Here is a 15,913-nt window from a genome sequence, read left to right as displayed (position 1 = left end):
ATACTCCATTCCCATGGAATTCTATCCGAGCAGCAATATGGACCATTCCCTCTCTCCTTTTCTGTAAAGAACTGAAACCCTTCCTATTTCAGTGACACAGTTAAATTACTTAGACTCTAAGACTACCCACCAGCCACAGGGTGACTATCTGTAGCTCAACAAAGTGCTACTGTGTTGAATGTTTCGTGGTCACACAATTCAGCGTTACTGTCTGCCCTCAACATTTCCGCCTGTTAATATTGCCATAATTCTACAGTATGGCACTCCACTGCTTCTGAGCTATCTCTGTGCTATATAAATATAATAATATAAATTGAAATAACAAATAATCACTTTTCCGATTCCAGTGCAAAACCCCCAGCCTGTCCACTGTACAATGCTGCACCTGAACACCAGCCAAAGCCCTATCTAGCAGCATCCACTAACACAGATAGATACCTCTGTGCAGCCTCACCGAAACCCTTGTTTACAGCCTGATGCAGACACATCTATGCATAATTCCTGCCTCGACCCCACTCTGCACATACCCAGTCCATATACCCGTTATCCCTGCCCAAACCATACCTTTCTCTATTAACACCACAATCTTAAAAAGGCGCCACTACAAAAGAGGCCCACCTATGCCATCTCAACAATAGGCATGAACCCTCTACAAGGTCCTATCCATGCCTTTTTACAAAGTTGATAAGTGAACATCCTGGCTCCCTGATTCTAAACATCCCAAGCCATTTGCTTTACAAGGTCTCATTACGCCTCTCCAAAGTGACATCCAAAACCCCTCTGTCAAGGTCCAAACCTGTCCCACTATATAAAACCCCATGCAAAACCTACCTGGCATAGTTCTATCCTGAAACTCCTCTACAAAGCCCCACACAAAAAGCCTGAAAAGGTCCGATCCTTGTGTCTTCTACAAAGCACTACTCAGAACCCCTATACAAATGTCCAATCCTGCTCCCACTCTGCACAGCCCCATCCAAAAACACTATGAAAAGGCCCAATACGGGTGCCCTCTCTACAAAGCACAATCTGAAACTGTCTGCAAATACCCAAAAGTGATGTATTCTCTATACGCTCCATCCAAATCACCTCTAACAAAGTACAATCCTGCAATATTCTCTGCAATGCACCATCGAAATGCAATGACTAGATCCGATTCTGCCCCCTTGCACCTTCCATAACACCTCTCTTCAAGGGGTAACATATACCCCTCTACTACAAAGCTCTAGCCTGCTACCTTTCCTCAAATTAGACTCCTACACCCTATCACCATTGAAAACCACTCCTACAAATGCCCCTTTGTTAGAGGTAGTTAGTATTCTCCTCTACAAGGACCACCTTGACCCAACCTTTATAAACACAATGTGCCCAGTCTACAAAGCCCTACACAGATGCTACACTTTCACATTTCAACTTACAAACCTGTTCCTAGTCCCATGGAGACTGCTCTTCACAGAACCCAAACCCAAAATGTAACAAGGTTTACTGTAATTTACCTCTCTGCACAAAACCATAAGAAATCTGACCCTTCTTTACAGGGATAATCCACCAATCTGTACTTAACCAGAAACCAAATCTATGCCGAAAAGTGTCCCTCGCTCTGCACGGGACAAAAGACATCCATCCCACACTTCTGCTGCACACGACATCTCACTAAATACCCCCTCTGGCCTGGGAAATCTCATCCCCCTCTCTGCATAGAGTGAATACCCAGCGATGTTTTTTGTAAAGTCGACCTTTCCCCTGATCAAATATCACCTGCTGTACAGGACAACAAATCCCATACTTGCCCCGGCTCTCTACAGGACAAATACCTAGGTTTGCCACTGCAAATGGTGAACTACACCCTCTGCACAGGATAAGCTGCTTCTTTATACTTTAGCACAACTATTCCGCCATTCTTCACTACCCAAATGTGTCCTCCTGTGCAGGATAAATGCTCAAGTATGCCCGTGTTCATCAGCTCCCAACCACAATGCTGTCTTAAGGTACTACCTTCCCACTTGTGCAATGATGACAATGTGTTAAACTGATGGGCGCCGCAATGTACAAGAATGCCCCCAGCACAAAACATCTCCCCAATCTGCTGCTCATAAGAGATCCACAAATGAACCCTTCCCCCAGCCAGGCCAATCACCCCTCTTCTAGGGTGACCAGACGTCCCGATTATGCAGGTACTTTCCCAGAATTGGGACCTCTCTCCTCCCTGCCCCGAGTTTTTTAAAATTAAAAACCCTATCCCGGTTTTAGGGAAAGGGAAGGTGAACAATGACAGTTCCATCACAAAATGATTGACTATTGATACGGACAACACTTAGAAACCAAAAAAGCATCGGATTACTATTAATATTTTCTATACTAATAATAATATGTAATTATATAATAATATTTAGAGTATTAATAATCTGTTCCTATATCACATTAACCAGACATTGCAGGGTGGGCTCAAACCCCCAATCTTTCAGGTATCACGCGCATTACCTGATTGCGCAACAAGGGCTGGTTACAAAACAAATACATAGGAAGGCCTGTATTAATTGGGGAATTCACAGCAACAGCTCCTTTATTAATGACATACATTATATATCTAAACATTTCATGTGGAGGATAGCAATCCAGTCCTAGAAATACTGCGCAATGGGGTGTTTTGAGTGTACACTTTGGTAGTCCTTTAATGTTTGTGACCGCCTGTTGTGATTTGTGCTTTTGTATGGAAGGGAGATGTTGTAATGTAAGTCTTCTATTGTCACTGGCAGGAGTTCATGCCATTGGAATGTATGAATGATAGGCAGCTCAGGAGAATGCTGAGTGGGTCTATGAGTTAGTGTTCCATGAATGTCAGTTGGGGGCCTGAGCTGGGTGTGTAAGGATGGCAAGTGGGTTTCTGTCCCTGTATTTACCTGTCCATGTACCTGTGATGTCTACTGTGACTACCAGTGATGGTACTGTACATATGAAGAGAAACTGGATCCGGTATAGCTGTAAATATGTTCAATAAAGCTGACCTGGACAAAACTATATGGCTCCACAGCTGGTCTGTGTATGTGACGTCAGAGCCCAACACCAATACATAACATAACATGAAAATCTGGTCACCCTACCCTCTGCACAAAAAAACAGTACAAAAAAATAACTATCTGTATACTGTTATGCTGGAAATTCGTACCCAAATGCACAGGATAATCCAAGTATGTCCCACTACACAAAATACACCTCTCTCTATTTCACATAAGAAATACTAAAAATACCCATCTCCAACGGGAAGAACAAAAAAAAACTTCCCACAAGAAAACATGGGTATTAATGTAAACTGTTATATTGGAAATTGCCTTGTATCCGGAGGAATATCCATTCTCTGCCCCACCGCACAAAGATTATCCTCTTGCACATAAAGAATCCCCAACATACACCGAAACATCCGTTCTTCTGGGCAGCCACATAACGTTTTAAGTCGTACTGTATACCAAATTCGCTTCTTAACGGGGGAATTACGGTGTTCACCAATTCTCAGCAAAGATGCCGTGCACGAAGCTGCGCGAGCCTTCCTCTAATGCCACGTGTTGCCAAGAAGACAATTTGTTGATGAAGTGCTCAACCTGAGGCATGTGACTTCCCTGACACGCCCCAACGTGCATCCCACGTGATTACCAGGCGGCGGAAGGATGCTAAGGTCCGTTTCTCGAATGGGATCCAGACACTACCGTGTGTTCCATGGAGAGATAGCTACAGGGTTCAGGGTTTCGGTAGTTTGAACGCTCTTGCTTGCGGTGGCATTGCCGTGCAGGAGTGAGATAGTAAGGGAGTGTTCGTAAGGCTCAAAAAGTCTCACTGAGACTGTACGTCTTTTGAATGGACAGGAAAACCCATTGTAGAGAAAAAGAAAGTGCTAAAGTGACACGCAGAAGGGTCCCTGGAATAGTTTAGGGAGCCTTTAAGGAGAGAGAAGGGTGCACAAGGCGTCCTTTTAAGAGCATAGGGAGGGAATGCAGTCTTGGCTAGGACACCGCCTGAGGGTACTATTGGAGGTATATTAGTGGATACAGGGCAGCACGTTAGGGAACAAGCAGCGGACCTGGAGGACACCCTACCCCGGTGGGTCTAGGAGACTGGGTAACGATGCCAGAGATCAAAGTGAAGCACGTTGTGTCCTGCAGCAGTGAGGACACGGTGAGGATTGACGGCTGGGGAGGGAGGACACTTACAGGGGTAGAAGCACTGTGACAATGACCCAGAGTGATAACACGCAGCCACGTTAGTAGAATGTTTCCCTATTGAAGCGGTTCTATTGGAACATTACGAGTTGACACAGTTATTGCAGAACATATTCTTTCATCTTTCCCATCCTCAAAGGTAACTGTTAGTGCCCAAAGTGTTCTGCAATAAAGATGAAACATGTCTGTGATGGTGATTCAGCAGGAAACCCTTTTGAGCAAGTAATGGAAGTTGGGCTCTCTGGTCTTCTCATTGGTTATAATACTCACCGTAGCAAAAAATGTTTGGTAATTTGCAAGACATATACAAATTTGTCCAGTCTCCAATGCGGTAAATGGACAACGTTTACTGGGGGAATTCCCTCCACCTCGTTTGCATCTGGGATGGGGGGTTGCAGGCGTGGGGAGGCGAGGGATTGTCAGTGGTGTAAGCGGCACTGAGCGGCAAAGCTTGGTGTTAAATAATGTAAGTATACTGAATATAGGATGCTGAAAGTGTTTTTAAGTAATGGAGCATTAGTAGCTTGTCACCTAGAAGCAGAAATTGTAATGCTGTCATTGTTGTTTTATGTGGCTCCATAGGTGGCAAGTAATAATAGATGTACTGATCAGGGTACAAAAGAGTGGTGGGAACCTGCTTTACGTTATGAAGAAGCATCTATTTTGAATGAAGAAATATTGGGATGCCCTTGTGGTACTTTAGTTTAACCAAAGGAGAGGACTGTAGATTTATTGTGTGTATAATAGGATTCTCGTTAGATTTAAGAAGTTCCAGACATTGTTGTGTTTTATAAGCAATGAAACATGTTGGGTCTATGTATTCATAATGTGATCATTGGCAATGCATAATCAATGACACACCTTGATTTGATTTTGGATGTTATAAAACGTGGTACATATATCAAAGACAAAATGCAGTTTTAAGTATTGACTCGCCTCAGAGTATATAGAAACCTGCTATGTGATATGTTTAGAATGAGTATGTGTGTATAATGTAACAAGAGTAACAATTTCTAGATTTTTGTGCCATGTACGTGTGAAATCATTCATTTTTAATTCATAGATGAAACTGCTGAAGTTGATTAAATACATTTGCATTTTCCTACCGTGATGGACACCAGTGTTGAGTGGATGAAGGGGCTTTATTTGTTTTTTCTGTATATATCTATAGCATTGTCTGTTGGCAAGATCATAACAACTTTATATTTGGACTTTAACTGACTGTCTTCTGCTGCATCAGTGCTTCTATTTTGTTCCTCTTAGAATTTCTTCAACGTGTATTCTTCCATTCGTTCTAAATTTACAAGGGTCTCTATAGTTTTTGCAAGAGCTATTGGCAAATTAAATATTGGTTCTGGAAAGTCTGTTTTTGGCCTTGCTCTATAGTATTTTAAAAGATGTTTAAATGTAAGTTGTCTGCAGAACTTGTGTACATCGATACTAGTTTGAAAATAGTCAGAATTATTTGTTGTTCTGAAGGTCAGTCCTTTTTTTAATGCTGAGACTAAATCCCTTGATGGTTGGCTATCCAAAAGATTCAGTATTACGTCTTCCTGTTGTACTGAGGCTTGTTTCTCTTTTATCTGGTGGTTACTTCAACAGTTTTTTTTGTAGCAATTGTTTATTTTTTATTTTTTTCCTGCCCTCCTTCCTCTTGTGTTTTTATGAGCAATGTATGTATTTTGAAGTTCTAACCTCTGTCGTCCTCTTTGACATAACTTGTTGATATATTTATTGGTCTCATGCTTTGTTGATAGCTCCTCAATTCTTTTAAAATAGGGTAATTCTTTTGTCTCTTCTGTTGGTGTAGGTTGTGGTGTAGCACCTTCTTTATCAACCTCTGTGTCGCTACTTTCTGTTTCTCTGGTAGATTCTACTTTTGAGGGACTTGGATGATGTAATATTGACTTGATTTACGAGTGTTGCGTCTCGGCTTATTTTGCTTGTGTTTTTAAAGGGTCTTAAATCCCGCTTTTTTGAAATGTAAAAATTCTGTTTGTATAGTCAATTTCTGGTTGTTTTGGGGGTTTAATTTCAGATGAGAATGTTTGTTTGGGGTATGTCATCTAATATTTGGTAATGTTTAAAGGGAATCTACAGATTCTTAGTCCCCTTGGTAGTCTTCCTAACTGTAAATATGGTTTTCATTTCGCACGATTTTGAAAAATAGTTTTTGGTGTTTTTTTGCAATGTTTCATAAACAAATTTCAGAAATGGCTTGGAAGTACCCATTACATTCTGTTGCTGTTTACCTTGTGTACAATTCTTCTTCAGCTTCTGCATCTCTAGAATCAAAATCAGTTGAAATGTATTCTACTTTTTAGTGTCTTTATTGATTTGAATAATTTTGAATACTAATATTGGTTGTTTTAGCAGCTAAGTGGCATCTTTAAGGTTAAATTAAACTAAAAAGTGTGGTGCACTCGCTTGGATTTACATCTCTCAGCACAACGTCCGGGGCAGCAGAGCCATGCACAGTTGCCCATGCTTGGACAAGCGGGTGTTTCTCAGCTTAGCACACCCCCCTGCATCTCCCACCCCTTTGACCTCTTATTGATGATAATTATGAAAATGTAGGAAATTATGATGGTAACCATAATGTTGAGTACACCCCTCTTGTCATAAGAGAACATTAGGAGAGGTTTTTATGCCTACGAGCACTGACACCGAGTCCAATCCAAGCAATGGCGCAAAGGAAGGGGAACAAACGCATCATCAAAGGGCACCTACTACCACCTCAAACCCCACATGGGTTCAGAGTGTTGAAATACCACCACAAATCACTTTTTCTGTGTACACTTATTGTGACCACTCGGGGATCTTGATTTGACAGTGGTGTACATCAGTTAACACCACCCACTAGACCATTACAGCAACCAGTACCACCCCTTGCACCTATGTGGCTCACAGAGCTCCATGTTCCCTCTTCTTTTGCCTCTGGTCAATAGCCACTGATGCCTACGGTGAGTCCTCAACACATACCTACAGCACAGAATTTATTTTATAGCGTCAAGAGCCGCATCTGCCAACTGCACTCTGCAGAAAAGCTTTATCCCATAGAAAGGCAGAGACCACTCTGGGCACATTACTGTTGCTTGAACGTATGATGCAATATCATGCACAAGAGTCAGACTAACATATTACACCACATTCCCCCAAGAGCCAGCAAAACAGTATGCTGGAACTACCTCACGTGAGAAATGCAGAACTGGGAGGTTTGTCAGTCCTGCAGTGAAATACTATGTCTGTCACTGCATCAACAAAAACAAAATAGCGTTCTAGAAATATTGTTTATGCACCATTCAGTCTTAGCAAGTCATTTGAGCACACTTGAAAATATCTTTGTATCCATCCATGAGTAGATGGATCGATGCTAAATTGGGGATCCTGCTGGTAGTAGACTTTCTGCAATACGTCTTTGTTGAAAACAAAGCTTTCAGAGAGCTGATGGCAAGTGCTGATGCCCGCTGGCAAATTCCTCGCTAGACCTACTTTTTACGCATGTACCTTCATTGATTATCTTCGACAGAACAGGGTCTGGAAAAGTCCACTTCACTATGGATATGTGGACAAGAGGGCAAAGCACTGATTAAATGGCTATAATTGCACATTGCATCACATTATTCTCTAGTGCAGAGCAAGTGACTCACAAGCCACTTTGTGTATGCAAGGGTGTGATGGAAGAAACCACCACACAGTATCAGATATCTCGGATAGAGTGGCCCACGTTGTGGTAGAGTAGCTAACTCCGGGCAATCAGCATTGGACTTTATGGCAGCAGGCGGTGGCTCCATTGTCATTGCTGCACTAAGGCACTCGTTCTCCACCTTGTGACGCATTTTGTCAGCGATTAATTTGCTTTATGTAAGCTGCTTGTTGTGCCACACGAGATCTGCTCTCATGTCAGCCGCTCATACAGTGCCGGAAATGTTTTCAATGTGTTGCAGCACAAATTATTACACCACCAGCAAAAGATGTCTGTGCTGACCTGCTGGAATTCATCATTGCTTTTGCTTGACTGTGTATGTGAGCAAAACAGTGCTGCAATTCACTACAGCTACAGCCAATGTGAAAATAGAATGAGGGCCTCCTCCACCCCGACTCGGTGGCAGTTTATGTGCAATGTCTGTTTGCTAAAGCCTCTTGAAGAAGCCACAAAGCGTGTGAGCCAAAGCACTGTGTAGTAGGGGTAGTTCATTGATCTACCTGCTCGAAATTAACCTGTACAAATGAGCACTGGAACATAAGATGGATGAGTCATGGATGATATGATATGATACATTTTATTATATCGCGCCCATGCACAGGTCTTTCAGGGATGAGGGAAGGGAACAAGGGAGAACAATGCAACAATCTTACTAGGCCCCGTGACATTGAGAACGCGCAAGTGCAATGTGCAGCTGGTGACAGAACTGCTAGCAATCTTTCAGAATGACCCATATATATATATATATATTAATGCATTATAGGAAATATTGCACATCTTTTGTCATTGTTTGTTTACCCCTGTTCTCTAAGGTTAAAGTGGATGTATTCGAGACTGTGGGCAGTAGGACGACACATACAAAAGATATGGTTGGAATATATAACACTCCACTTCAGAGCGGTTTGCTAGCTTGAAGGAGAGACTACAACAAATGAGCATTCCCAACAGTCAGTAAGATGTCTGTCTTCATCTAGTAGCACACTCACCTGTGTGACGGTCGGGTGCAGGGACACCACATGTGGGGTGTGCAAGTCTCAAGTATACAATTCAGTAAGACTCACTTTCAGAATATTCATATTTTCCTGTTAACTGTAACTGGAGCAAAGAATCTACTTTTGTACTACTGCATGCAGGTTGTATTACGACAAACTCTCAAAAGCATCTTTTCCTGACTTTAAGGCCAATGTTGATTGCGGGAATCATTGCAGAATGGTGCAGTGATTATCGTTTTCTCATTGCTGAGATAGACACACGGCCTTAAAATGTGCACTCGCCACTAGCCAATGGTGAATAATAATTCACTATTTCGGCGAGTAAAAAATGGTGTGCATGTGTAGAACAGAGAGGTTGATTGGCCTTTTTATGCCTGGCTAGTAGCTTGCAACTTTTGCCCCTGTTGTAATGGAGCCTTGCACAGGCTTAAAAGATTGCAGTAGTATTTAATTTCTTGCCCTACCCCCACCACTGCCATCCCCCTACCGATTTTTACCAGGACCCCAACCATTAAAACCACATCCCAAACTTTGATAATCCTACCTTATTGCAGTGCTGCCGTTGGTTCAGACAGTTGGGTCCAACTTCTCCATCTTTTCATCCTCCTCCTAAATAAAAAGCACAATGTCCTAAAATCATGGCATGGTATAAGTAAGAAAGACCTGGTTGCCAATGTGAATAATGTCTCTTGTTGATCATGCAGATTTGACATTTTTACCCCTGGTTCAGGAGGGGGCAAATATGGCAGATGTTGAGACTAATGATTCTGGCAGCAGTGGCTGAGAGAGTGCTTCAGTTTACGATTGCTGTAAGGAGGAAGGGATACAAAGTCTGAAGAAAAGAAACCTGGGCGGTGAGAAATTTAGGGTTGCTAGGGGCTGAAAGATAAATGACTTCGTTTTGAAAGAGTTGAGTATGACAACAGAGCCACCGAAAGAGAGGTAGGGGTAAAGGAAGGGAGCGTGATGATTTAGGTGTCATTAACCAGATTTGTCCAGAGGCCTCCCCAGAGCCCAGGTGTTCAGGCCCTCGCGTAGACCCCCAAACTCGCGAAGGTGGATGGTCATGCTAGGGGTTTAGGTTCTTTTTTTACCAGGGTTGGCAGTCTGAGTATGGGAGCTAGTTCAGAAGGTGAGTTGTGAGAAAATGAGCGCAGACTACAGGGTAGAGGGCAAAGACATTAGTTTAAAAGGATAAGAGGATAGAGGGCTGGGAGAGACGAGATTTCTGGCGGAGAGCAGATAAGGAGAGTTTAACAGTTTGATATTGTAGTGTCTGAGGTAGAGGTAAAATATCTTGGAGGGCATTTTTCTATTATGTAAGTCTGTAGGGGCCAGGGGAAGAGTTTAGCCATTGGTGGAGGTGAACGTTCATACTAGTGTGCGGCTGAGCATCGGCTGGTCGGGTGGCCAGAGTTACAGTGCATTCAGGACTGTTCGTTTACGTTCTGTTTAAATGAGGAAAAGTGCACAGGTTGGTAGATATCAGATTACCTCAGTAGTGTTGGTTTGAAGTTGTGATCACTTGAGAAGGTGTTGGAGGGTGGAAACCTGGTTGTTTGTTTGTTAAAAGAGAAGAGCTGGGTAAGAAACGCAAGCATTGTGCAGCCTGATTAGCAGACAAAACCCCATTTTGAAAAGATTTTAGGACAGCAGGGACACAGTAGGCTGTTTTTGTGCCATGGAGTTGGGTTGGCCTACTTTCCCTTTCAGAGATCTTGCTTTATCTGTTTTGCTGCCTCTTTTCAAACATGTATTGCAGTTGGGATCGTCTTTGTGTTAAATACAGTTTTTTAGTTTTTGAGTATTATTGGGCGCAGCAATATTTATTTGAGTACTTCTCATATGTTTCCTTTTTTCCACCTAGACACATAAAGCAGAGAACCTGCTAAAGGCAGACACTTATCGGAAATGGAAAGCAAACAAATCTGGAGAGAAGCAAGTGTCTGTGATTTTACAGGTGAGGCTGGCATTGCCATGTACTGTTTGTGTTATCAGTTCAGGTAATATCTGCAAGGATTCCATTGTGTTCACAATTGATGTTTCAAAACCAATGCAACATTGTTTGCAAGAAAGGGCATGGGGTTGATGTCTATCGGCTCTCCCTTTCCATCACCATCTTGTTGAGCCATAGTTGAGTACAGACCTCCAAACATTTGTTTTCCCTCGCTTCTTCCCAATGTTCTCTTCCTTCATTACCATATCTGGCTTCCTGGATGCCTTATTTCCCGTCCCTGTAACTTACCCTTCCTGTTTGCCATTCACATTACAGTGCCATGTCTTTATCATTCTGCATTCACAGCGTTTCATCAAAATTGTAAGGTTAGTTCTAGTGACAATATGATAGTAAATGTATATAAATAGCCTATTCTGTGCCAGTTACCGGCATAGTGGCCTCTAAGTGCAGACACTTGCCTGCAGGTTGGCAAATTGTTCCCCAACCTTGGATATACAGACCAGAAACTTAGGAGGAGAGGAACAACAAAGGGCAACGTTGTCACAGATAAAGACAGTGAACATAAATCATTGCATCCTTCATAAAAATGTACATTAATTGTAGCATTCATAAGGTTAATAGCCTCTGCGTGGGCAGACCCTTGTACATAAAATGGCAAATACTAAATGAATACCTTTTTTAAATGATTAGTAGTCTACAGGGTTTTCAAAACAGTCCATTGGGATTATAATCGGCAACATGGGGAGAGAATTGCACTATTCAGCTCTTACTAAACTATGCTTCTGCTGAACCCCATTTCCATTCCCTATTTTGCTCTCTGCAAGACTGTTTAATTGGAAACAGTCCCTTTGCGTGGCATGGGCGGGGTGGGGACACAAAATAATGGGATGTTCCTGATGAAACCTGCACGAAAGCATGTTGTGTAGAAATGTCAGCAGCGTTTACATTGAAAATGTACTGGGTGCAAAGCCACTATCTTTTGGAGGCAGAGTAGGATGTAAATTCATCAATAGCAATTGGCAAAGTTAACAAAGATTATAAGGGATTCCACTCCAGCGTCCCCGGCAAGTTGAATGAAATATACTCTCCATAGTTTTCAGATTCGTTTTGCTCCTTGTGCGTCATCGGGACCTTTATTCAGACATTATAAAAAGCGCATGTGGAAATAACATATTAAATATTGACATACAGTAACATAGTAGAGTCCCACAAATGTTCATTTACACAGAGAACTTAAATTGAGGTTAAATGCAGTCGCTGCATTAATCTCATCTAGTGTACACATCTGTCTATTCAGCCATGTGAAAAAAGCTACATTATGTTACAGCTGTGATATCTCAATTTCTAACCCCTAGTAGAGAATTTAAAGGAGCACTTGTTTTTCCCTATTAGTATGGGCGTTCAGGTCTGGTCTGTAAGTAGTAATGAAATGATCGCTGCCTTGAGGCGATTAGGTCTGCAGGACTGCCTCATCTAAAGGTCTTTCTCCCACTCGCGCACTTTGAGCAAATAGATTTTTTTTATTTATGCTTTATCAAGTAATTGGAGTTTAATCTCCAAATTCTATTTAACGAAAAAACAATAAAAAATAAATGCATGCAGAGTGAACACGTTGGTATAGCAATGGCACCCAATTGGTTTTTAAAAGGTATACATGGGCAATAGGAAAGTATAAACGCGAATCAGTCAAAAAATTGGCAAGCTGTTTTCTGAAGCGCTGTTATTAATAAGAAACCTTGATCACCCTTCCCAACATTCTGAGCAATGTGAAGTAAATGGTCTGGCTGATGAGGCTCTCTGGGGCAGAGAAGATCTGCAGAGCAGGAAACCCCATCCAATCACCTTTGTCTCAGCCAGTGGCATAACGCAAAATGAGGGGTCGCCTGCAAGCCCTGCTGATGCCGGCTCGTCAAATAAGCATGTTCTGTACCATGGACTCTTAAAACGGCCTGGACCACCACTCCTGCCTAATGATTCTAATGATTATGCTGCCTCAGTGGCATGATGCGGAGTACATTAGGTGAACGATTTAAGGTTTTGAATCAAGGATGTGGCGCCTGGTCCCAGGAACCCGAATGTTCCAGCCACCATTGTGTGCTGTTGGTAACATTACTGTTGCGCATGGCAGTAGCGGAGGCAGCTTTTGGTGCCAGGTGATCCCTAAAAGAGCACAGGCATTGTAAAGCATTGAAGGTCAGTAGTGGCAAGTGAACCTTGAGTGCAAGGGTATTAACATCTTCCGCAAATTGGTGCGAGTAAATGTAGCAAAAGAAGTAATGTAGGGGAAATTGTGCATTTTACAGCATATTCTTGGGGGGGGGAAAATGTTAAGTCATACAATTTACAATTGGTTCTCAAGGCTAATGTATGTAAACATCTAGTTGATGGCTTGTCACCAACAGTACACAGAAGCATTTGACCACATTTTTATAATGCCTGAGTTCACAACATATGCCAGCATTGCCACTGTGTTATTTTCATGCAGCTGCGAACACGATTTATCCCAGCGTTGCCACTGTTAATCATTTCATGAGCTGAGTCAATAATCTATTTCAGCATTCCTATTGTAAAGCACTTCTATTTTGTGGCAACAATCTATGTCATAATGGTTTCTGTAAAGAACTTTTATGAAGCCGTGAAAAAATGTAGGCTTGAATGCTCACTGTAAATTCTGTTACAGAAGCTGCAACCACAATCTATTCCAAATTCTCAATATAGCAAATTGTATGATGTTGCATAAATACTATAAGCCAGCATTGTTACTATTGATAACTTCCCTGATACATGGATCCATTATGAGCACCGCTTTCACGCACAAACGTCACTCACATAACGAATCGGAAGCAAGGACATGCCCCCTAGCTTTAACATTTTAGGAAGGAGCTAAAGGCCCTCCTTTTCAAAGAATGGTTTCTCCCTAACACTGAGGTCCACAAATCCCTCACTTTCCACTTAACTCGAGACTGGGTGATCTGCTCCCCCCTGGCTTCCTCTGCTGGTTACTTGTAGATAAATTGGTGCCAAATTGCCCACCTTCCTTCCCCCTGCCCTGTTGTTAGCTACCTGCTCCCTTGTTTTGATCTCTGGCAATCTGCTTCCCTCACCCTGGAATTCCCCCAATGACTAGTAATGCACCCGTTGCTTTCCGAAGCTTGTCCACGCTCAGTAAATATCCTAATAATAATATGTATATTGTTAGGGAGAATTCTGATTTCTGTGGTAATTCCCTTCAACCTTAGAGACCCCCAGCTCAATTTGCTGGGCTTTAGGGCTTCTTAATTTTAACCCTGGTGTGAGTGAGCCCTTTTTCTCATGCATTTTGACCTGTTTTGGATGATATGTTTCCTCTGTTTTTTGGAATCTGACAAGCTCCATAGGTATCTACTTTTTGTATGGTGACACACAGCACCTTCAGTGCAGTGTCACTGAGAAATCCTTTAGATTTCTCATAAGGTTTAAATACCTTTTCTCGTGTGAACTACCGTTCCCAAGAACAGTGAAGTGAAATTGACTTTACTTACCTTTTCTCTTTGTAGGTCCAGCACACACCATCTTTTGTGCAGAGAATTTGAGCGTATGGGTTCGAAATTTGAATAGTGCACTATTGACCACTGTTGTTCTTTTAATTGTCAGGCTGCGTCCACCACTCCACAAAGCCCACCCAAAAAGGGATTTGAAAAATGTAAAGCATACATTAGACTGGATTCTGATGAATCGCGCTCCATCTCCCCAATGTTTGTAAGCTATATAATAAGCAGTTGATTCAGAGTCCTCCAGATAGGTCTTCCAAAAATTGGTTTATTCTTGATATGGTCAGTCGACATGTGTTTGTACCTTAGCCGTCCTCAAGGCTGACAGAAAAATTGTGATTTCATTCATTGTAAACTAAAGATATCGTACAGGTAATATATGCAAAAAGTCCATACAGTGGTAATACCATACAGGCCGAATAAACTCATGGTACATTTGTACATATGTTTGATTACATATATGAGTAAATTATATTTTCCAAAAGAAAAAAGTGTCAAATTCATTGAGTAAGGTTGTTACATACCCATCATCAGTTCGATGGAGGGTCATGCAGAAGCGAAATAACAGAACAAAAACACATATTTACCATCATGGTACATAGGTTGGGTATTGTTAGTATGTGATTAAAGAAGTACAAAGTTGTGCGAACAACCGCACTTGCACCCAGCCATTAAGTGGATAAATGTCAACATTGTTTGTGTAAGCCTGAGTACTCCGTGTGTTGGCCATATTAACACTCAAATGGTGGTTATTGGATATGTAAGTTGTCAGTTAGCAAGAGATAGGAACTGAAACATTACGTTGACAGTGTACTATTATTTGAGTTAAAGCTATTTCACCCATTGTGTTTGATCATCCATAATTTGTGCGATATTGGTGGTAAGTGATAACTCACCCTTTCTCCTACTGGTTCAGTGGATAATCCTGGTGGATTGAGAAAATGCATCCAATGCATTAAACTGTCACATCTCCTCTGTCATTACATATGAGGTGATCTAATTGGCATTGAGATCATGAGGCCAAATAAAATATTGACGAAATATGCCATAAAGTAAAATGTCTGTCGCCGCTGAATCAGAACTGACTAGTTTTATTGAACATGCATAATGATTGGCTTGGATGAACCCTATTTCAGGTGCATCTGAAAGAAGCCATAAAATATCAGTGAGCCGAGTGCCCGCCCCAGGGAATGCCTGAATGCAACCAGTCTTGATTGGCTGGCTTTCCATTTAGGACAGCCACCCTGCTGTGTGATTGACAGCCTAGGATGTGCATGAATGGGAGAAACTTGCTTAAAAGATGAGGGATTTGGGACTAGATGCAGAGTCGACCACTGGGAGGAACACCCGACTAAAACTGTGAACAAAGCTTGCTGCATCCTCCTGGACTTTTGAATTGCCTGGCGAAGCCCTGCTGCTGTACTGAAACTCCTTTTTCTAATCGACAAGAGAAGCTCCGGAAAGGGACGACTTCTTTCCTTGGGTTTGTGGGACCAACTAACCCCGAGGCGAACTCCAGT

At 42.1% G+C, this 15,913-nt stretch overlaps 1 protein-coding gene across 1 annotated transcript in view; it reads left to right on the top strand.

Annotated features, from left to right (window-relative positions):
- The first annotated feature begins 3,664 nt into the window (after positions 1 to 3,664).
- The window catches only part of XRCC1 (X-ray repair cross complementing 1), a 795,788-nt gene continuing 783,539 nt past the window's right edge, over positions 3,665 to 15,913 (top strand). Inside the window, exons 1-2 of the mRNA XM_069640868.1 lie at positions 3,665 to 4,164; positions 10,774 to 10,866. Of these exons, the coding sequence (XP_069496969.1) occupies positions 4,114 to 4,164; positions 10,774 to 10,866 (144 nt within the window). The 5' untranslated portion in view covers positions 3,665 to 4,113. The remainder of the gene's footprint in view (positions 4,165 to 10,773; positions 10,867 to 15,913) is intronic.

This window comes from Ambystoma mexicanum, chromosome 1q (assembly GCF_040938575.1).
Source record: "Ambystoma mexicanum isolate Mex_15411 chromosome 1q, UKY_AmexF1_1, whole genome shotgun sequence".
NCBI lineage: Eukaryota > Metazoa > Chordata > Amphibia > Caudata > Ambystomatidae > Ambystoma > Ambystoma mexicanum.
Note: the sequence above shows the minus strand (reverse complement) of the source record. Positions and strands in the feature narration are given on the sequence as shown.